Source organism: Candoia aspera, chromosome 10 (genome assembly GCF_035149785.1).
Source record: "Candoia aspera isolate rCanAsp1 chromosome 10, rCanAsp1.hap2, whole genome shotgun sequence".
NCBI lineage: Eukaryota > Metazoa > Chordata > Lepidosauria > Squamata > Boidae > Candoia > Candoia aspera.
Genome location: NC_086162.1, coordinates 17,046,885 through 17,069,508, shown reverse-complemented (window position 1 = coordinate 17,069,508; position 22,624 = coordinate 17,046,885). Strand labels below are relative to the sequence as shown.

The following is a 22,624-nucleotide window of genomic DNA, read 5'->3' as shown; positions in this document are numbered from 1 at the left end:
AAATATGAGGAAATGTGATCAAAAACATCTGGAGGGTACCAGTTTCAGTTAAGCTAATGTTTTTCAAATTTGGCAACTTTAAGAGGTGTGGACTTCAACTCCCAGAATTCCCCAGCCAGCAAGAGTTTTGCACTGAGTTAAACCATTTGAAAAGGTTTTTCTCCTCTTTTGGGGGAGATGGGCGGTAATTAAATTTGAATAATAATAATAATAATAATAATAATAAAATAAATAAATAAATAAATAAATAAATATTTTAAAAAAGGATCAAGGCCTGGTTGTATCTCTCTGGTCTGTGATTCTAAGTGGGCCATGTCAGATTACTTCTTCTTAAATCCAGACATGGTTAAACAGGCTTTCCTTCTTCTGAAATGTGAATCATGATTATTTTCAGGCCTATTGGTTTTCAATGAGATTAAATATTACTGATGTAGTCTGCATCCAAAGCATTATATCACTTCCTTATCCTTCCTCATAGCCTATTTCTGAGGCTAAATAATGGTGGGGAAGATGGGGTGGGGGAGCCAGTTACACCTCCTTGAGCTCCTTAAAGAAAGCACAAGTTTCTAAACATTGCAGAATATTCCTGTTTTTGGAAAAACATTCCTCTTTTCTCATGGAAAAAGGGAATGCCTTTTCTGTGGCATTGCTTCTCATATCAAGCGATTATAAATATTTGTATTCAGATAATAGGCATCAGGCTAGAAACCAGGAGGCTGTGAGTTCTAGTCTTGGCTTGGGTACAAAGCCAGCTGGGTGACCTTGGGCCAGTCCCCCTCTCTCAGCCCTAGGAAGGAGGCAATGGCAAGCCACTTCTGGTACTTCTGAAAAACCTTGCCAAGAAGACTGTAGGGACCTGCCCAGGCAGTCTCCTAGAATTGGACATGATTGAGCAGATTAAAAAAAAATGCTGCCTGACTAATTGGTGACTCCTTTGTAATTAATTAGTAGTTCTTAACAATTTTGAACAAATATTCCAGCCCTATTGATGTTTGCCTTCCAAAAGGTCCCATTTATGACATTAAAACCAAATGCTTGAGATCTTAATTTGAAGCCACTTCCATCATGTTGGTACACAGTTTTACCTAGCACAGTGTTTCTCCCCTTGCTGGCTGGGGAATTCCGGGAGTTGAAGTCCACACATTTTCAAGCTGCCAAGATTGAAAAATACTGACCTAGTGTCTTGGTGCCAGGCCTACTGGACTTTGGGTATCCTAAGCCTAGCTTTTGACTTCTAGCTTAGCTTTGGAAAGTCTTTGGAGTCTTGGAAACAGGAAAGTCTTTTCCATCTTCGCTGCTAAGTATGGTGAAACAGAGAAGCACATCTGCATTTTTAGGCTGACATTTGGAAACTGGTTCCTGGGGCTGAGCAATTTGAAATCTAATTGCCAATCTTGACTGGAGTTCCTGTTTCTTGGAATTTTGAGAAGCATGCTCAATGTAGTTGCTTCAGTAGAAATGCCTGGAGAAGGAATCCAAGGAACTAGGTGATCCTGAGATGAGGACACTTCAGTCAGGGTAGCTTGGATAAGATTGTTGCAAGAACATAAAGTAAGAATAATTTTGCTGGATGAGGCCAAGGCCTCCAGCCAAGCATTGGGTTTCTCACATTGACCAACCAGCTGCCTCTGGCTGCTGGCAAGTGAGAGATGGAAACAAATCCCTCTCTTGTTATTCTTCCCTTGGTTACAGATATTTGGAAGCCTGCAGCCCTCAACTTGGACTGAAAATGTCACAAATATTTTAACCTTTTCTCATAAGGAAAGTGTTCAAGTCTTGCATCATTTTGGTTGCTCTCTGCCGTACTTTTTCCAGCTGTATTTTATCCTTTTTTTAGGCTTGGCAAAGAGAGCTATAGAAGAGAATATATGTAGCTCATGGCTGAACTGTGGAGCCCTTGATGCTCCCTGAGCTTGGTTGAGACCTATTCTGAGTAGAGGACTATTGGAGTAGAGTAGAGAACTATTCTGAGTATTCCAGATTATGCATGCCCCACAGATTTGTGGGTACATCCCACAATGTAAGAGCATTATCTTGGCATTTTTACTTTTAATCCCTAATGATTCCTAGCATGGAATTTGCTTTTTTCACAACCACTGCATTGAGCTGATGTCTTAACTGAGCTGCCCACTGTGACCCCAAGTTCATTTTCCTGGCCGGTTATAGACAGCTCAGACCCCACAATCACCTGTTCTCACCCAAATGTGTGTCCCTTTACACTTAAATTAAACTGAATTTGCCATTTGGTTGACCCTCCGGAGCTCTTCACGAGAGCCTCTGGTGGCTTCCCCACCCTGAATAGTTTGATATCATCTACGAATTTGGCAGGAGTGTCCACCATGGTCTGTGTGCCCCCTGCGAACCTCCGGAGGTGCAGAACTGAATTCTTCAGTTTTTTAAAAAAATAAAGGAAAAGTTGACATGTGCAGGATTTCGTGTGAGATTCCAAGCATGCCAAACGAAGGAATGGAAATGGGCGCAGCTATTCCTGTTCTTTAAATTTTCAGCTATAAAAATGTGGGCTCACGCATTGCATAAATCTACGGAGCAACACTGGTATGTCCTTTGAACCCAGCTATTTTGATTTGTGAATCACAGCTTATGACAGTGATATGTACCCCCAAGGTATTGTGAATTGTTCCAGCAAACTATGGGTCAATAATAATAATTCGTTAAATGTATCTGCCGCCTGACTCCCTGTGACTCTGGGCAGTTTAAACGGTGGGTTAAAACGCATTCAAAAACAAAGAACAATACAAAAGATACAAAAACAGCACAAGACAAAAGAACAAGGATGGCAAAGAAAATAAGCCCAGAGGGAGACGGAAAGGAAGAAAGGAACATATACTGTCTTCTTTTAAACAGTAGCTGAAGACATGTCTATTTACCCAAGTACTTGGGCATCCAACAGCTCTGGGACCAGGCTGCCTTTTGACCTGTCCTAAAATGAACTTTTTTTTTTAATTCTTGCACTTTTTTTTTTAGGATAGATCATTTTGTTTATTTTATTTATAGAAAGATGGTTTTCTTTTTATATGCTACGCTGAATGACTGGGGGGGGGGATAATATAAAAGCGAAATTAAGAATAATAGCAACATAAAACAATTCATGCCACTGTCTTTGATTGGATGCCAGAACTGGTTTTTGAAAATAGCTCTGGGGCATATGCAGGGGTGATGCAAATTGGTTCTGAATTTTCTCATGTACCCTGAAGCCTTTTGCTCCCAAGAGGAAGATTTTGGAAAGAATAAAACCAGAACGCTTTTTAAACATTTTTTTATTAGGTTTCTTATATTAGAACTTTACATTTTAGAGTCTCCCAAGTGGTATTTCAGGGTCATTCACACAACAGCTTGGCTGGGTTCTTGGTCCTCCCTGCGTGGAGATTTCTTGGTTTGTTATGCTGACGTGTGATCATCCAAATGGGCCTTTTGTCCTTCCACTAGTTTTATAGCCCATGGTATGGTTGGCTGTGTTCAGTTTCAGCGCTTCTATTAACATTGGGTAATAATTGTGTAAGCCTGTGCTGGAGAGAGGAAGCTCATAACAGCACAAGGAAATCAACAGAGCCACAGAGGCGAATTCCTCTTTTACCTATTCTCTTTAATCTGCAGATCATCTGCAGGAGTGAGATACAAGGTCATGAACTGTTCCTGGGCAGAAGCAGTAATAAAACCCTTCCATTGACTCACTCATTCAACCTTCCATCATTCTGTGGTTGTCCTTAACAATTTTAAATTCAAACTACAGCCTTTTGGGGAGGGAAGATTTTGTGCTAAGAAACAATTGAAGCGACTTGTAAAACGTCGCACAACCCGTTCCTGGCCTTAAGTATGGTCACTTCTTAGTGAAGGGGTAGGCTAAGATGTCGCAATAGCAACCCTGGCTTTCCAGAGAGTCTGTGTAAGAAATGAAATGTGTATTTCAGGAATTTCTGGATCTCATCCCACAAATTTAAAATGCAAATAACCTGCTTTAAACTAGCTGGCAGGGCTGTGCGAATGTTTTAAAAGGTATTTGGAACACAAGGAAAGGTGCATGAAGCATTTTGAGTCATTAAAACAGCCGTGTCTTCTTCCATGCTCATCAGGATGCCTAGAAGAAGACACGGCTGCTTTAATAATTTGAAAAGGGTTGCTTTGAAATGTGTGACTACTCTCTGGGCATTACTCTTTACGGTAGAAGATATCATATATTTTGCAGTCAGTCTGAGTAGCTTGGCCTTCCTAAACTGGCATGTAGTTTTGACTATGTCCTTAAGAGCACAGGAAAACTTAAGAGAAACATTGCTGGTCTCTTTTTTGCAGTGGCTGGGATTCCATACTCTGTGAACTCAATCCATGTCACACAATTATATTGTAGTTGATAAGGGCTTTGATAACATTTTCCACAGTTTGGGCATTACTTTCTCCCTTGTCATGCTGCAAACATTAATGCCTTGCGTTAAACAAACTATATTGTTTGTTTAGGGTATAAATTAAGGGGTGAATCCAGCCATTGGAGTTTATAGGCTTATCATGTGCAAACCTCGCCAATTTTGGCTCATTGGCCAAACCATGCAAGGGATGAACCCACCCTCTGCTCTCTGGAAGTTCTTCAGTGCAAGAGATCTACTCCGCCTGTCCCCTTTGAGAGCTGAGGTGGCTCAAAGGATGGATCTCCAGGGAAGCTTTTAAAAGACCTGAAGTTTGAAAGATGTTCTGAAGAGCAGCAAGAATTATGGATTGTGCTTGTGAAGACCTATGCTGTGTTGGCCTATGTCTCTGGAAAACACCTCTGACGTGTAACTTTTTTTTTGCTTCGATTTTTCTTAGATATTCTCCATTTTTGCCTTTGCTACCTGTGGCGGATACAGCGGGAAAACATCTGTAATTTTCAACTGTCACCCTGACAAAAATGCCACAGTCACTGGTGATTTCGTCTATCCTTTCAGGTGAGACCGCGTCCCACTTGGTTTCTGTATTTTTTTCCCCCCATGTTCCTGGGTATATCTGTCTGTGGTCAAGAAAAATTATTGTAAAGGAAACAACATTGAAATAGAGCTGGTGTTAGGCCAGTCATGCTCTTTTACACAATCTACCTAACATGGTTGCTGCTGGGGAAAAATTGGAGGGTGGTTATGAAGGCCATCTTGACTTCCTGGTTGAAAGGTGGGATCTGAAGGAAATAAGTGAGCGAATAGTCGCTTTTGTTGGTGAGGTGACAATAATCAAGACACATGTGGTTACAATATCCTGTGGTGGCTGAATACTTGGAAATAATTCTCACTCAGTTGCAGGGAGAACAGCCCAAAAATAAGAATGGAAATATAACTTTTATCATCCATTTTCAAAGACTTAGCAAGGCTTTTGCTCATGGATGGCTCAGTGGAAGGTATTTGTGTTGGAAAAATTGCTTCCAATCTTTCTCTTCCCAAATGGCTGAATACTATACAGGGAGTCCTCGCTTACTGACCACTCATTCAGTGACCATTCAGAGCCGCAACAGTGCTGAACAAGTGGTATTTACGACCGGTCCTCGAAATTCTGGCTGTCGCACTGCCCCTGCGGCCATGTGATTATGATTTGGGCACTTGGCGACCAGCTTGTGCTTATGGTGGTTGCAGTGCCCCACGGTCACGTGATCACGATTAGTGCTCTTCCCTGCCATCTTCCCACAAGCAAAGTCAATGGGGAAGCTGGCAGGAAAGGTTGCAAGTCGCTCTGTTAATTTGTTGTGTTGAGCTGTTTCAGTTGCTTTTGTTTGATTTGTTCATTGCAAACAGTTGAAAGTCTGTACATTTTGACAATCAACCTGATTTGCAATGGGGGTTGAATAATTTCAATTACAACTGTATATGTGGGGTAGGACCTTGAACCGTGCTGTGATTTTTGCCACAAGTGTGGACAAAGCATAAAGCAAAGCAAAACAGAATGAGGACCAAGACAGCTCATCAGCTGTAAAGACCAGTGGTGGCCATATTTGCTGGGAATCATGTGTTTCTAGGTAACTCAAGCGTATAAGGTTAGGTGAGGCTAATCCACAAAAGTAGACCCATTCTTACTATGTATATGGCTGCCCATCTAACCAATGAAACTCTAGGCAGCGAACAAAAAACATAATACACAAAGTAAATTAAAAAACAAACACCCAAGTCGAGGCCCTAATGCAGGGTTTCTCCACCAGGGTTCTGTGGCACCCTCGGGTTCCGCGAGAGCTCCCTAGGGGTTCTCTGGGAGATCACGATTTATTAAAAAAATTATTTCAAATTCGGGCAACTTCACATTAAAGAGATAAGCTTCATTTTTTATTTTTAGTTTAAGAACACTGTTCATGCACATAGGCAGGCCTACTGGTGAAAAGAATATAATAATTTTATGACTTCTGGCCTATCTTTGAGCCTGGATGTGCAGGGGTTCCCCGAGGCCTGAAAAATATTTCAAGGGTTCCTCCAGGGTCAAAAGGTTGAGAAAGGCTGCCTTAGTGGTTAATTCTGTGATTTCTCTCTTTGTGGGAATGTATTCTGGTTTAAAACATGGGCGTTCACAGCAGACCAAAATTGTGTGGAAATGATGACATGCCCAGGGTGACATCCTGTTGCAGTTCCTGCCCTTGTATACTCGCTTCCAGACATCTGACGTGAGTATGTAAGTTGCAGGATTTGCGTCATGGCCCCCCTTTCATCACCCTCATGTACGCACACCTGCAGGTGCACAGACAGACGGGGGTGAAAACATGACAGCATCAGCTTTTACTTCCTCCACCAGGTTGAACAAAGTTTCACTTGGACCTCTGGACCCTGCATTGAAATGCAACAACACTTGGAACTCCCCAGCTTACTTGGTGGGAGATTTCTCCTCCTCCGCGCAGTTCTTTGTCGCATATGCAGTTCTCGTGTTCCTGTATTGCATCGCAGCCATCATACTTTACCTTGGGTACATGCACTTGTATCGAGGAGCTGGAAAACTCCCCATGATTGTAAGTTAGCACTACCTTACTTTCTTGTGATTTATAGCACCTGGTGAAGGTGTGCGTGTTTTGTGGGTGGAAGACAGCCATGCGTGCCATGTATCCATAAGGTTTACTTAAGGAGTGTGTATCCTGCACTTTAGCTGAAGAGGTGCCACTGCAGCTTACTAATCAGTAAATTGAGTTCCCCAGCCGCCTTCAGATTCTCCATCAAACACAAAATCATGCAAATAGAAAAAGAGGCAGGCAAAATGCAGCGAAATAAGAATATGAGTGTGGGCCAGTCCCTCTCTCTCAGCCCAACTCGCCTCACAGGGTTGTGGTGGTGGTGGTGAAAACAGGAGGAGTAAGGTGTATTAGGGATGCTCCCTGCCTTGAGTTATTTATAAAAATAATAAACGCGGGATAAAAAAATCAGATAGAGATAGCGATAGATATTTTTTGTTCCAATTTCTTACTGTTGTAAGGGTTGGACTTTTCCTCTGTCAGGATGGAATGGTTAATGCAACAATATTGATTCCCAGGTATTTTTTTAATACTTTTTTTTTGTTTTCAAAAACAAAGAAGGCTTCTACCTTTTATTTCTGGAAAGGTGGGGTAACTAAAGCTAACATACAATTATTTAATCGAGGCTGCTTGATTAATCTTGAGCAGAGCGAGGATTTATCATACCTTGCTTTCTTCACCCACTCACTCACACCAAATCTCATGTCTTTTTTTAAAAAAACAAACAAACCCTGCTTTTAAAAGTAAGTTTTAAAAGCCTTATTCTAATGGTATTTCTTCAGCACGATTTTATTTCCCTCTATTAGAAGATAAATATGGTAGGTAAAACCCTGATTTTGAATAATAGCAAGAAAGGTTTTTTTTAAAACCCAAGATTCATTTACACTGTTTGTGAAATTTTTAAACGTGGCTTTCATCTCAGCTCTGTACATTGCTCTATGCCAGTGCTTCCCAAACTTTTTCCTCTGCTACCTAAAAATCAGAAAGTCCTTTTTACCCAATGTAGGAAAACACTTTAAGTCAATTTAAATGTCCCTGTTGTGATTGGGTAATGGGCTTGTGTGTTGTTACCCAAAGAAAAGCTACTTTTACCCAATTTTGGGTAGCCCTGCTCCATGCCTTTTGTGAGTGTGGAGCATCCAGCCTATAGCTAGGCTGCTGGATGCAGTGGAGCAGTTAACCCTGATGCTGGGAAGGGTATTACATCCTTCAGAGAAATATCTAACGCTAATAGTAAATCTTTCTTCCTCTTTCTCTTGCCACTGGATTTCAGGAGCTGGGGTAAGTGCGACATCTTTTCTGTAGATCAAACTACATCCTGATCAGCAAGGCAGGGCCTGAGATAGATGTTGCTAGCAGGCCCACCAGCTCTTAAATGTTCAGTTCTGAAAGGTTTGGGCCATTCCCCAGTCAATAAGCTTTTGAAGGATCCTCAAGTTATGGTATGGTAAATGTTACTCCCGGGACTGAATGCTCTGATAGAGCTGATCTGCTTGATCACAGTCATTTCTGTTAAGGCCTCTTGTCTTTCCTTCTGCTCCAGGACTTCATCATTACCGTTGTTGTCTCTTTCCTGTGGTTGGTGTGCACATCAGCTTGGGCAAAGGCACTCGTCGATATCAAAATGTCCACCGGACCCAAGCTTATTAATGAAATTGAGCCTTGCGTTAAACAGCCTGGGATTTGCCAGTTCAATGATATCAGGCACATGGGATCCTTGAATGTGTCTGTGGTACGTAGGCGTGATCACACAGTGGGCAGGAACAAGCTGGGGCGGGGAGGGGAGGGGCTGTCATTGATAAGAGGCTGCCAAAGACTCTTGGTCAGTCTCTGTTGGAGATCGAATTCTAGTCTTAATAATTTAGTACAGACTGCATGTTAACTGAAGCTGAAACAGGCAGTAGGAAGAGTTGGAGCTAAACATGAGTGGGGGGCATTATCTTATTTTGACCTTTCCCCTCCCTGTTTCTGACATCCTGTTTTTCCTCTATGTCTCACTTTCCGATAACCGCATCTGTCTTCTAAGCAGCAGCTGCTGGGAAGGGAACAGAGAGCAGAATTCTGAATTCAAAATGTGTGGGGGACGTTCTTTGGAAGGGCTAAAGTTCTTTGAAAGTGGCCCAAAGGCTGCATCAGGCACCAGGAGCTTCAGGTTGCCCAGGCTGGTCTAGATAAACCATTAAAAATAAGTGTTCTTTGTATTTATTTAAGAACATACTTCTCTAAGGTGTGTTTGTTACTAGAGTGTTGTTTGGGCTTGCTTGAAATTTGAATTCATACCCAGCTCCCTAGGGCATGATGAGGAATATGACAATTGGCTAGGTTCCATATTCTCAACTTTCAAAACGTTTGTGTTCTAAAATTTTTAGAACTTTATGGTTTAGGGTGGTGGTGTAAGTTTTGCATGAAATACCATATGTTCAAAATGAAAATGGTATTGCTGGATCCTTTCAGTCAAGCTGTACTCAGTTCACAGTCATACAAATGATTTTTTCTCCCTGAGGATTTAGTAATTCTTTTTCTGTGTTTCCACACACCCCTTTGGGATGCCCTGTGAATTTTCTTCTGCGAGATGGAATTTCAGGATGGAGTTTGGCTACGATATTATTATTTTGTATATCAAAAAGTGCTCTGAGCACCATCGCTTAGACGTGTTTCCTTTTCAGATAGCACTTGGCAGCTCCTTTCAATGGTTTGATTTTGTTTTTATATTTTATCTGAAGTCTTGCGAGGAAAACCCAGCAAGCATAAAGAGTTGGAGCCCTTCTGAGTTAGAAAAGAAATGGGAGTAAAGAAAAGAAACAGAGTAAACAAGGATGTGTTTGTTTTATAAAATCATGAATGTTAAGGAAAAAGTGGGAGGCTGTCTGTAAGTGACTGGTAGGCCAACTTCTCTAGAAGGTGACCATGATGGAATGCCTAGGCCAGTGTTTTTCAACCATGGGAGCTTTAAGATGTGGGAACATTACTGGCTGGAGAATGCGGGGAGTTGTAGTCCCCACATCTTAAAGTTCCCAAAGTTGAGAAACACTCGTCTCGGCTAAAGCATATACCAGTCATCACGACTTTTTGTAACTGGAGACAATTTTCTTTGGTATGGATTCCAGCAGATCATGGAATACCTAGGAGGGGAGTTCTATCAAAAAGTCATGCAAATGAGTGGAGCCGACTTTATTTTTAGGGAGGGCATATTTTGAGCCTTTCCGCTACTTTTGCGGAAAGGCTCAAAATATGCAAGAGCTACTTTTGATGGGTTGAGCCTATCCCAAGTTATGGCATGTCTTTCATTTCCTGATGTGAAACAGCTGGCTGTTGCCAGATGCCACACATTTTTAGCCATCTGCTACCAAATGTTGGTCATGCAGTTCTGGGGGAATTGAGATGTGTGTGTGCATACCTCAATACAGTGTTTCCGGGACCTTGTGGAAGCCATGGTTTGCTCGCCCCTGGTATGAGTTTTGCTCGCTGTGATATTCAGTCAAAGATCTCCAGTGTTCCATAAAGGAAAGTGACATTTTGCCTTCATCTCTTAATTCGTACAAGTCTGTGTCAGAAACTAGGCTGCTATCGTCCAGTTCCTTTCTACCAGAGTTTTTCAAACTTGCCAACTTTAAGATGTGTGGACTGGGGAATTCTGTGAGTTGAAGTGCACACATCTTAAAGTTGCCAAGTTTGAAAAAGACTGCTTTATACCATGGCTGTAGAACATCTGTTGTGATTCCAAGAAGCACAACTTTAATAACATAATCCTAATGTGTGGTACAGGTAGTCCTCGACTTACAACCATCTGTTTAATGACGGTCTGAAGTTATGACAGCCTCAGAATCACAGTTTTTTTGCCTGTAAAGCACTTCTGAGCATCGCAAAAGGTCGCACCCCCCCCCCCCAATGGTCCCATGATCACATTTCAGGCACTTGGCAGCCAGCTCGCATTTACGACTGGTTGCAGCATCAGATGATAGTGTTTTGTGAAGTGTTTTGCCGTTTTTTGGCAAAAAATGCCCATTGGGGAAGCTGGATTTACTTAAAGACCATGGTGATTTGCTTAACAACCACTGTAAAAATGGTCATAAAATCAGGTCCAGTCACATAGTGACTTGACTTACAATGGAAATTCCGGTCCCAACTGTGATCATAAGTCAAGGACTACCTGTAACACTCAACTAGACAATATCATTTGTCAAATATATTGTTTAAAAGTAATTAATATGTTTCTGCCACTTTCTGAAGCAGGAATCAGGGCCTTTGTGTCAGTCTTCTGCTAGATCAGCATCCAGCCCCCTCGAAGTAAACCAGGCTGCTTAGGTCTAAAAGTCCACCTTTCCTACTTTCTTCTTACTCATAGGTTGTTGGTTTCTTCAACGTGATTCTGTGGGCTGGCAATGCTTGGTTTGTCTACAAGGAAACTCACCTCCATAAGCCTTCCTCCAGCGCGTCTCCAAACGCTACCAGTCCCTCGTCTCCTTAAGGGGTGTGAACAGTCTGAAAAGGCCTTCAGTATGAAAAACCACCTCTCGCCTCAGGATGATCCTCATGGCTGTTATCTTCCTCCCCACTTCCTTTGTGTAATTGTTGTGTGAAAAATGGATGGGTTTCCCTTTTGGGTTTTATGTTTTGTTTTTGCTCCAACACCGAAGCATGAGAGGACAGAATGGAGAGTGACACCATGCAAGAGGAGCCTTGTGCTGTATCAGAGCTTGTTCTCTGCATTGAAAAAGAGGACTTCGTGTCTTGGGCTTGGAAGCTCAATGGAGTTAACAGACAGTTGGGTCGGCACAGAAGGCAGCCCGCCATGCCTGTGATTGGAGTTGAGTTGACCTGCTTGGTATGAAGTGCTACCTGTATCCGTGTATGCTTACTTAGAAGGAAGTCCCTCTGAATTCATTGGGGCTGACTGCCAAGTAAGCATGCTTAGGATTACACCTTTGGATTCCCCAGAAGTGAACTGCACTTAAAGCAGCTAGCTTTACATTGATCTTGCTTTTCTGACTGCTGTAAATGACTGGGCTTTGCAGTCAGTTTACGTGGAACTCCAGTCAACCAAAACCTTAGGATCTGTCCCTCTGAGAGTCCTACAAAGCTGGAAATCTTACAATGCTTGTAGTTGGTCTCCCCCTCCCCCCCTGTGTTTCTCAACTACAGACTCAACAGTCCTGGCTAATATGGCCAATGTGAACATGCTGGGAGTTATGTAGTTGGAGGACCCCAGATTTCCCAAAGCTGATGCACCTGAAGCTCCATGGCCACCTGCCCCCACCTCGCCTTGGTGCAATTGCTCTAAAAGAGGCCCTCAAGTTGTAATCCTGAATGTTGTTGAACCTTATGATATGTATGGGCAGTAAGCATCTGGATTGTATTTAATTAGCTTAATTTTAATGACACTTGAACTGAATTCAGTTTAGGTTTTGGCCTGGACTACTCTGCTTGTTCTCGCAATCTGCATTCTGGAATGAGTCTCCTCAAACATCACTCATGTACAGCCCAGATGCAGGAGAGTAGTTAATTCTGCTGATGAGCCCTGGGAATCTCCAGGAAAGATGATGTCTGATAATGGCTCCCAGTTGGTTGAAAAGAATCTTAAACAAAGGTTTAACTTCTAGTCCCTCCGGAGGACGAGACACTGTAGAATAATGATCAGCATCACTTCAAGGCTGTGAATTTATGCTTCTTAAAGAACATTAGATTTGACCCAAAGCAAAATCTGTATGCCAAAGAATCAGGACTTTATGCAAACTGTACAGAAGCATGCAGAAACTCACACGCGCAGTGATGGAGTTTGCGATTGCTTATTTTCTGGGTAAATTTCTAAATGTGCATTTTGTGATTGCAGCATTTGGGGTGGGGTTTTTTTTGCTGGGTGGTTTTTCTGGCACAATTTTCCAGAGATCTTGGTTTCAATACTGTCATCCCAATATTTGATTTTGATATATATTTTTTTAAATTTTTGGCTAGCAATTAAGTTTCTGTTTGTCATGATTTCAAGTGTCAGAAATGGAGAGGCACGATCTGAGCAGTTCCAGTCTCTGGAAGTGAAATTGTATCTTGCATGATTATTATTTTTTATTCTAACTTTAATAATGCTTCCCATTGCAATATATTATTCTGCCCCATCCGCTGCCCTTTTGTTGCCTTGGTTGTGGCCTTTGCTACCAACTTGCTTTACTAAGATATTCTGCTATGGTTGTAGAAATGAGCAAAAGTTTCAGACTGCAAATTTATGTAAAGGACATAAAGACAAAAATTTGCATATTTTGGATTGATTTTTAAAATAATGGGCAATGAGATCAGCCATATATAAATTTTTGCTCTGATTCCTACTTATGCCTGGATCTTGGGTGTGTGTGTGGTTTTTTTCCTTTTAATGTAGATTCTCATTTAATTTCAGTGTCTTACGTTAATTTACAGTTATTTTCACAGTAAGACAATGTCTTCTTTGCCGTTAAACCAATTTTTACATTTTGTTAGGGGTAGCACCTAATCTGCCCCCACCCCCATAGTCTATATAGGATCAACATTTTGTAAAATCTATCTCAGATATCCATATATTTGGTAACTTATTCTCATGTCCCAGTGAAAATCACTCTACTTAATTTTACCTGCAGGAGAGTGAATGCTAAGACTATAAGCTTACTTATTAAAAATAATGTTTCATCAACATTGGGGAGACTTATAGTTAAAAATCAATTTCATGTCCTCATCATAATATGTGTTAACAGACTTGTCTTAACATCTGCTTGTTCCTGGTGTGAGCAGAATATGTGGTTTGGTGAAAGTGAGGGTGTATTGCCACAGAGAGAAAATTCTCACTTTTTAAAATAATAAGCTTTGGTTCCTCTCATAGTAGATTTAAGGGTTGGCATGAGCTTTTCCCATCTGTAAAGCCCTATCTTTATGCTACAGTATAGAATGAATATGCAAGCAATGAATTTACAGGCTGGGAACCACAAGAAAAATGTCTCCGTTGCTGAGAGGAGGAAGTAGCCCTGGATTTCTTCTAGGAGTCTGACCTTATTACAGGCAGTCCTCATTTAGTGACCCCAAATGGGACGGGAAACTCCATCACTAAGCGACACAATTGCTAAGCAAAAGATCACGTGACCATGACGGACTTACGATGTCACTTCCCATTTGGTTGTTAAGGGAGATGTCACATGACCACGACATGCGATCTTACTGCCAGCTTCTCCATTGACGCTGCTTGTTGGAAGCCAACAGTGAAGCGCACAAATGGTGACCATGTGACTGTGGGATGCTGTGATGGTCATAAATGTGAGGACTGGTCGTAAGTTTTTCAGTGCCATTGTAACTTCAAATGGTCACTAAACAGGGCAGTCATTAAGCAAGGTCTACCTGTACATGATCTTCCCTGACCTATCCCTGGGTAGGTTTTCCAGGGTAGCTGCAATTCCTTCTTTGGCCAGCTGGTGGTGCTGAAGGAAGTGGACCTTCCTTCTAGTTTGAGGACATTGTGGGATACGACCATCACAGCTGCAAAACTCGTTCTTTGGCACACAAGTCTCTGATCAACGTTGAATGTTCTTGAAGGGTTGGGTGAAAGTATTCCAAAGAGAACGTCTGGCTTAAATTTGGAGGCCAGATACAAATGGGTGGGTGAAATTGCATCTCCTGTTACATTTCAGATGAGAGGGAATTTAGAACCTTGGTCTAGGATGTCAGGTTGATTTCCCTTCTCATAATTCCCCTAGAAGTCATCCTGATGTAGTGCCTTTTGGGTGCAGCTACAGGATGCAACTAAGTTCCAATTTAGCTATGCAAATTTGGTGCTGTTTTCCTTGGAATGCTGAAAGCAAGAATATTGGAAGGGAAAGAGCGCTTCAGTGAAGTAGAGCTAACTTCCTCTAGGGTACATTTTATGTTACCACTTGATAAGTAGAGCTCTGTCTAAAATCCCTGTAAGTAACACAAATAAATGCTCATTTTATATGTTTTCCCTCTCCTGTATATAAAGCTGTCTGTGCCCTATTCAATCATTTGCAGGGAATTCCGTATGTTACACAGCTATGGCCTTATATTCCTGATAGCTTGAACACGTTTGGAATTACAGTTGATGTGCCAATATATGCCTTTTGCTTCCTGCTGTGCTCGTTCGGAGACAGAGGCCAAATGCTTTGTTAGTTATATTTAAAAAGTTCACGTACACCTTGAGCGTTTTCCCCCATCTCATTAGAACTATTTGGGAGATGTATGTGTTCTGTGCACAACTGGTTTAATAAAAATACTTTGCTCACTGAATAAATGTGTTCAGTTGCAATTGTTTTCTAGTGTGTGGAATTTGTAGGATTTGGCTTCAGTCTCTCTCTCTCACCGTGCGTCCGTGCCTTTTTGACCTGCCTGTTTATCTGGTTTTATATGAAAGCAGGTGAGGAAGCAAGGTTCTTGTTCCCAAGTGTCTGGACACAAGAATGGGGGTAAAGACACAGAGGAAGATTACAGTGCTTAATTCCTAAAATGAGGCCCAGCAAACCTCAGACCTGCTATTCTCAAAATGCATCAAAGGAAGTATTTGGAAAATGGCTGATGGGCTTAATAGCGTGTAGGCAAGGTTTAAGTGAAATCTTGAAGCCAAAGGGTGTGTGTGTGGGTTGGGGAGGGTGGAGGATTTGATTTCTTTGTAGGTCTATGAATAGCAGAGAGAGGGCAAAATATTTGAAGTCCGTATGTGAGCATTTCTGTAATTATCCCTAGTTGGAGTGCCCAGAGAGGAGAACGGAACAGATGGAGGTGACCCCCCAGGTTCAGAATTGTCTTGGCCGTAGAGCTTGAGAGGGTTATTCTCGGCCTAAGCAAGGGGTTCTCAAACTTGAGGGGCCTCTCCTGTGGTGGTGTCCCTGGTTTCTGAGGGAGGTTCAGATTAAGAGGCCATCTTAACAGTCCTTGGCTTATCAAGAGGTTCTCAAACTTGCATGAGGCAGTGATCCCCTAAAGTAATATTTTAGCACCCTCCCAGCCCTAAAACATTGCTCTGATAGAGCTCCTCAAAGCACCCTTTGGCAGCAAGCCACATGAAAACCAGATTTATAAGCCTGAACTTGGCACTGGGGTGGGTTCTCTGCCAGCAAGCTTTGTGCTCACGGCAATATCTTCTGCAGTTGTTAGTTCTGAGCACCGCTGAAGTGACCCAGCCAGAATCCCAAGTGTCCTTGCTTGAATTCACCTGCACCCCCCTCCAAAGGCAGCTGCTCTTGGACCACCAGGAGGAGGAGGTGTTACACTACAGCCTTGGCACTGAGTCTGCACCCTTGCCCCAGACACTCCCAACACTTAACCTCTTCTGCTCACAGAACCACAGGTGTAACTGAACTTGCTGAGATTGAGTCCAACGTGCCAGGTGTCAGCCTTCCCAGGTAGACCAGACAGGAAACACGACCAGATAAACTAATTCTACTTTATTGTAAAGCTGCATTAACAGAATCTTGCAATTGTCTGAAAGTACAAATCTCCCACCGTCTCCTTTATAGCTCAAGAAACTAGGGAGGGTCCCTTCTGAGCCTCTTATTCCCCCCGCTATCCAGCTGTGGGCTGTGCTGTCTCTTATCTGACCATTCCCTAAGTGGCATTTCTCTGCCCTGTTTCCCAGGGTCTTTCCCACGTATCATTACAGCAGGCGAGACCTTTTCAGTCATGCTGAGCCTTTTGGGGAAAGGGCAGTCTGTTGTGAGAAATACACTGGTAAGAAGGACACGTCGTATCTGACACTTCTAATCCTGTCTTCTAAGGAACAGAGTGGCATCTGGGCTCCTTCCCCCATTTAACTTCACAACAGGTAGGCTTAGGTGAGAGACGGCAGCCTAAAGCAGTGTTTTTCAAACTTGGCAGCGTTAAGATGTGTGGACTTCAACTCCCAGAATTCCCCAGCCAGGGAGTTCTGGGAGTTGAAGTCCACACCTTAAAGTTGCCAAGTTTGAAAAACACTGTTCTAATATGACTTTCTCACCCTCATTTGGAGAGAGTTCATTAAGGTGCATGATTTCAAATGCTTCTTCCCATTTTTTTTGCCTGGGCTGAGCTGCCATTTATGAGATAAGCCCTTAATTGATTCTCCTGCTATCTCTCTGTATTCTGCTCACTCTCTCCCATTACTTTTCCAGCCTCCTCCGCATCTCAGAAAAATCATCTGGTCTGGTTTAATAATACCATTGAATTAGAAGTCTACAAATTTAGTAAATCCATTCCTGAAGTGGAGTTCATCCACCTGCCCTTTTTCTTGCCCCAAACTCCCAGTCACTTCCTCTCTGGCTTTTCAGCAGGTAATATGCTAGCCTTGTTGCTACCCTTTCAGATCTGGTTTTTCCCCTCTTGAAATTCTGTTTGTGACGTGTTAAGTGTAAAGGAGCCTCAGTGTGCCAGCTGCTGGAGAAAAATCAGCTGTGTCTGTCGGACATTGGACCCACACTTCCTGGCCTGCACAATCTGCTGAGTGAAAAGTCAGCTGACAAATCTGTGGGTGTGGCATGTGAATGCAGTCTGTGTATTGCTCCTTTACCCAAGCAATAAGGCTGCCTCCCTCGTATTAGGAAGACGGTGATAGTAACAATGGCACATCCAGAGAATGAAAGTGATGCAAGAGGCCAGATGTGTCTGATGCTAAAGGGATTCTGTTGCAACATGCCCTCAGAAATCAAATGGAAGGGCCAGCAACCTTGCATGGAGGAATTCTTGTTGCCCTGGAGAGACCTTCCTTAACCTGTCAGCCTTCATCCTCTCTGGTCTGAGCCTTGAAGGGCTTTGGGCTGCATTTCTATCAGATCTTAATGACCATTCCCCATGGCGCATGCACTCTACTTTTGTTAAAAGTCTAGTATAAAAGAGGAACGGAGTTGGCTGACTGGTCTTTCAAGTTACATGGAGAGCCCAGCTTTTGCGTGGGAGAGAAATGACAACAGAAAGTGGAGAAGTTATTTCCTTGCTACAGGGAATACAGGGGTAAGTGCAGGAAGATTGCCCTGCCATAGACTTTGGCTAGAGCTACAAGACATTTCTGGTGGACTTCAAAGCTGATTTGCACCAGCTGAAATGCAACAGGTAGTTCTTCCTACCCAACTGCACCTTAACCTAGCATATGTGATTAGTTTACCGTTCAATATGTCATGCAGAATCCCAGATTCAGTGCTGGGTAAGTCCAAGAAGGGCTAGAAAGTTTCTGTTTGAGACCTTGGAGAACCTACAAGGTCAGTGGTAGGTTCACACAGCATGCAAAAGCCAGCAGGTGGTGCCCAAACCTAGCTAATGTAGCTTGTAGCTCACTGGTTATGCTTTAAAATAGTGTGTGAACCTGTCCAAGGAGGCCTATTGCTTAACCATGCGAACACACCTCTGGGCTGATACAATGGGATTTTTCTGCTTCTAGTGGTTAAGGTGTTGGACTAGAAACCAGGAGACCGAGAGTTCTAGTCTCGCCTTAGGCATGAAAACTGGCTGGGTAACCTTGGGCCAGTCCCTCTCTCTCAGCCCAAGAGCCAATCAGGCGTGGTATGAGAGTTCTAGTCCCGCCTTAGGCCTGAAAGCCGGCTGGGTGGCCTTGGGCCAGTCCCTCCCTCTCAGCCCAACTCACCTCGCAGGGTAGTTGTTGTGGGGAAAATAGGAGGAAGGAGTGTTAGGTACGTTTGCCACCTTGAGTTATTTATAAAAATAATAAAGGCGGGTTAGAAAATAAAATATGCCCCTCCTCCTTGTGGCAGCATCTGAAATAACATCTAGCATGTTATTGCCCTTGAGTGTTGCAAAATCAATTGCAATGAACTTTTACCAAAGTCATGGAAACTGAGGGTGATTACATTCAGAGATTGCTGATGGAGCTTTTATTGTTTTGCTGAATCAAAGTACAGGTAGTCCTCACTTAGCAACCACAACTGGGACTGGCAACCCCATCGCTAAGTGCCACAGTTGCTAAGTGGAAAATCATGTGACTGTGACAGGCTTATGACCTCACTACCATTCGGTCATTAAGTGAGACATCATGTGACTGCAACTTGTGATTTTACTTCTGTGTTCTCCATTAACTCTGCTTGTTAGAAGCCGGTTGTGAAGCATGCAAATGGTGATCCAGTGATGCAGGATGCTGCAATGGCTGTAAATATGAGGATTGGTCACAAAGCTGTTTTTTAACACCATGGTAACTTTGAACAGTTGATAAATGAGGCAGTCAGTAAGCAAGGACTACTGCTATGTACATATAGCAAAGAGAACTTTTCTTTGGACAGGAGTCTTAAATGAACAAAAAATCATCAAGAGTACATCAGTTACACCATTGTTTCTGAAAACTTTGATAGAGAGATGAAGTACTTCCTGATTTGAACATTTACTCTCCAGATAAACTAAATCCAAGGCTCACTTTTCTGGGTTTACTTGCAGGACATAGTTCTTAGTTACAGAGCCCAGCTCAAGTTTAGGAAGACCCCCCTGAAGTTTGTCAATGATAGCATGCTCTCCTTAGCTTAATTATGAATCTATTTCTTATGTCAGCACCATCAGTATAAGTCTCTTCAGGTAGAACTGAGATTCTTTACACAAGAAGTGTGTGTGGCAGAGAAGCCACACTCCAGGGTCCCCCTACCTTCAGGGTCACCCCATCTTTTCGGCACCACGAAGCAGCTGCTTTTCATGGCAGATGCTGGGGTGGGCAGAGAGGCAGTGAAGCATTGGAGGATAGGGCTGCCTGTGGCCCTATGGACCATTATGTACCATCTGTGCAAGGAAGGTCTTCAGGCTGGTGTGCCACCCTTGCCAAAGTAAGAGTCAAAGACCAATTGGCATGTGGGGGACAGGTACAACCTGGCTTTCATGTCCAGCAACATCTCAGTGCTGTGGGCTATCTCTGCCTCTCTTACATGGTTTACTGCAACAACTTCTGCCTCTGTTTCCAATAACGAGTAGACAGAGAATTGCATGAAGAAGTGGGATGTTTACAATGATTCCCAATATCATTATACATTATATCAGCACTGGCATTTCTGTTGCAACAGTCACACTAGCTAGGTAGCTGTAATGGTATGTGGGAATGACCTTAGTAAAGAGGAGGAAGAGCTGCCGACTGGACAACTGTCATGTAAAAGATATCTCTGTCACTGGTTTGAGATGGGCAGTAATATAAATTGAACAAACAAACAAACAAATAAATCACAGTCCACAGAAGGAGAGGGAGGCATGGGAAGCATTTCAGAAGGGACCCTCCCTAGTTTTCTGGAGAGTAAAAGGAGAGAGCCAGTTTGATCTAGTGGTTAAGGCACCAGGCTAGAGACCAGGAGACTATGAGTTCTAGTCCTGCCTGAGGCACAAAGCCAGCTGGGTGACCTTGGGCCAGTCACTCTCTCTCAGCCCCAGGAAGGAGGCAATGGCAAACCACTCCTGAAATCTTGCCAAGAAAACTGCAGGGCCCAGTCCAGGCAGTTGCCAGGAGTCAAAAACTGACTCAAAGGCATGAGTGTGCACACACATACACACAAGCACACACAAAAGGAGGGGAGGGGAGAAATACTTTCAGTCTTGCAAGATTCTGTTAATGTAACCTTACAATAGAGATGGAGTAAGTACTCATTGTTGTGCTTCTTGTCTGGACTTCTTGGAAGTGCTAACCTAGCTTTACCCAATCCATTTCTCTCTCCCTCCCTCCATCTCTCTCATTTATATACCAACAAATTGACAAATGGTTCCTGGAGGTCGTCCTATTGCACAGTAATTAAGTTTCATAGACAGGAATTTTTCCAGGATGTGCATATTCCTAAAGAAGCATATGCCAATTTGGGCCATTAAAAAAAAAAGAGTTCAAATGGTGTGCATCAGCCATCTAAGACCTCTGCAAGGAAATGAAGTCAGCAACCATAAAACCATGATTGGCTAGGTTGAAATTAATAGCTGACCCTCTGAGGCTTCTTTCCCAGCATTAATGCTTTTTTGCACCAAGTGCCAGCTGAAAAATAACAAACTGAAGGACAAGATTTTTTTTAAATGCTCATTTTAACACTTACAAGCATTCTAGAAAATGTGCCAAGCCAGAGATTCTCTAATGACTGTCCTTGTTACATTTTTTATTTAAAATATAATATTTGCCCACAAGATGGCATTATCTGCCTGCCTCATAACAATCTTTTCTGGCAGCCATTATGGCTTGAATAGCAAGGAAAATTGAGCAGGTTCCTTGTGTTCTGTGATAGCAAAATGCATCATCCCTCCCCAGGCTGCTTTGGATGAGATAAAGTAAAACCAAACCCCAGCCTCAACTCCAACCCCTGCAGTGTCCACAGGTAAGGGCAAAAAAGTCAAGATGATGGCTTCAAGCTTGGGGTCACAACAGCCATCTTTATTTTTTTTGACTCTCCTTCCATGGATGCCCCTGCCCCAAACCAAACCAAACCAAACCAAACTAGACCAAACCAAACCAAAACCAATATTAAATCTTTGAAGGAAATAGGTCTCATTAATTCAGAAAGACTTACTAATGAACACGTATGCCAGGATTGCAACTTAAGGAAGAACATCCCAAACATGTTTCCTATCACAGAGGACCTGCTGATGTCTCCCTGCTCATGCATGACTGTCTCTTGTTCTTTAAGGCAGAGAGGTCAAGAGAGACTCAAGAAAGAGCTGCCTTATTTCTAGCAGTTTGCTCAGTCCTTTGGCAGGGTGGAAAACATGGCACAGTGTGTCACCAATGACCTCATTGCCTGTCATGGATGCTGCAGTCATTAGTACCATGACAAATATGGAGTCTTATGCTATATAGTCCACCATGGTCCTGGGGTAGTTGTCTTAACATCTTTGTTAAGACAACTAAACTTTGGGCATTTGGGCTCAAGATTTTATTTCCCTGAATCTTGGAAATTCATGACTTAAAAAAGTAGACATTGGAGAAGATGCTACATTGTTTATATAGTTTCCTCTGAAGGTGTCTTGAGGGAAGCTTCTCAAAAGTGTAGGCATCCCCAGCTAGCTCCATTGCAAGATCCACCTTTTTTGTATTTGTATTTTTTATATTTATTTATTTGTGTCAGAAGCCTCACAATTAAAATAAGACATACTGTAAAACATAGAATTTAGAATATAGAATATAAAAGTTAAAATATATAAAAGTTAAACAGATCTTGCCCAGAAACTGGCAACATTAATTGCATTCTGTCACACTGTCATGAGGTCCTCAAATGTGCATTGATCAGGGCATTGTATTTTTATATCACACCCAAGTAAATAAGGGATGGAGCTCATGACGTTGCAATGAACGTTTTTTCACTTCATCCTCTTCGCCCCATGCCAGATGCCTATGCTCAAAGGCCCATTCAAAACAGAAGTGACTTTGGAGTCACTCACTACTCCTTGCCTCCCTCTTCTCTGATATCTACACAGATTCTGCTCATCAGAAGCCTACCTGGTGATATATTATGGAATTATTCAGTGTTCAGTATGGTTGGGTTCACACAGGGTAAGCTAAATGGGTAGTTCAGTGTGGTTCAGTGTGCTGTGGGAACCAAGCCATTTCTTTAATGCATCATATGAATTAGGACACTTCACTGAAACTCAATGCATTTGGGCATGGCATGCTATGGAAACCAGCTGCATTTTCTTCACCCAGGTTCACACTTCAACGTATTTCGGGAACCCCATCGATCTATCACAGTGCACATGAAAAGATGATATTGTATATGAGTAAATTTTCTG

At 42.6% G+C, this 22,624-nt stretch overlaps 1 protein-coding gene across 2 annotated transcripts in view; it reads left to right on the top strand.

The window, feature by feature from the left end:
- The window catches only part of LOC134503551 (synaptophysin-like protein 1), a 258,926-nt gene that overhangs the window by 3,351 nt on the left and 232,951 nt on the right, over positions 1-22,624 (top strand). Inside the window, exons 2-5 of one of the 2 annotated variants that reach the window (XR_010068555.1) lie at positions 4,816-4,934; positions 6,748-6,958; positions 8,499-8,687; positions 11,301-11,503. Coding sequence is in view for 1 of the 2 variants with exons in the window: in XM_063312363.1 (XP_063168433.1) it covers positions 4,816-4,934; positions 6,748-6,958; positions 8,499-8,687; positions 11,301-11,423 (642 nt within the window). In the remaining variant the exon portion in view is untranslated. Of the gene's footprint in view, positions 1-4,815; positions 4,935-6,747; positions 6,959-8,498; positions 8,688-11,300; positions 13,799-22,624 lie in introns of those variants that run through there. The other variant, XM_063312363.1, reaches the window with a different exon arrangement.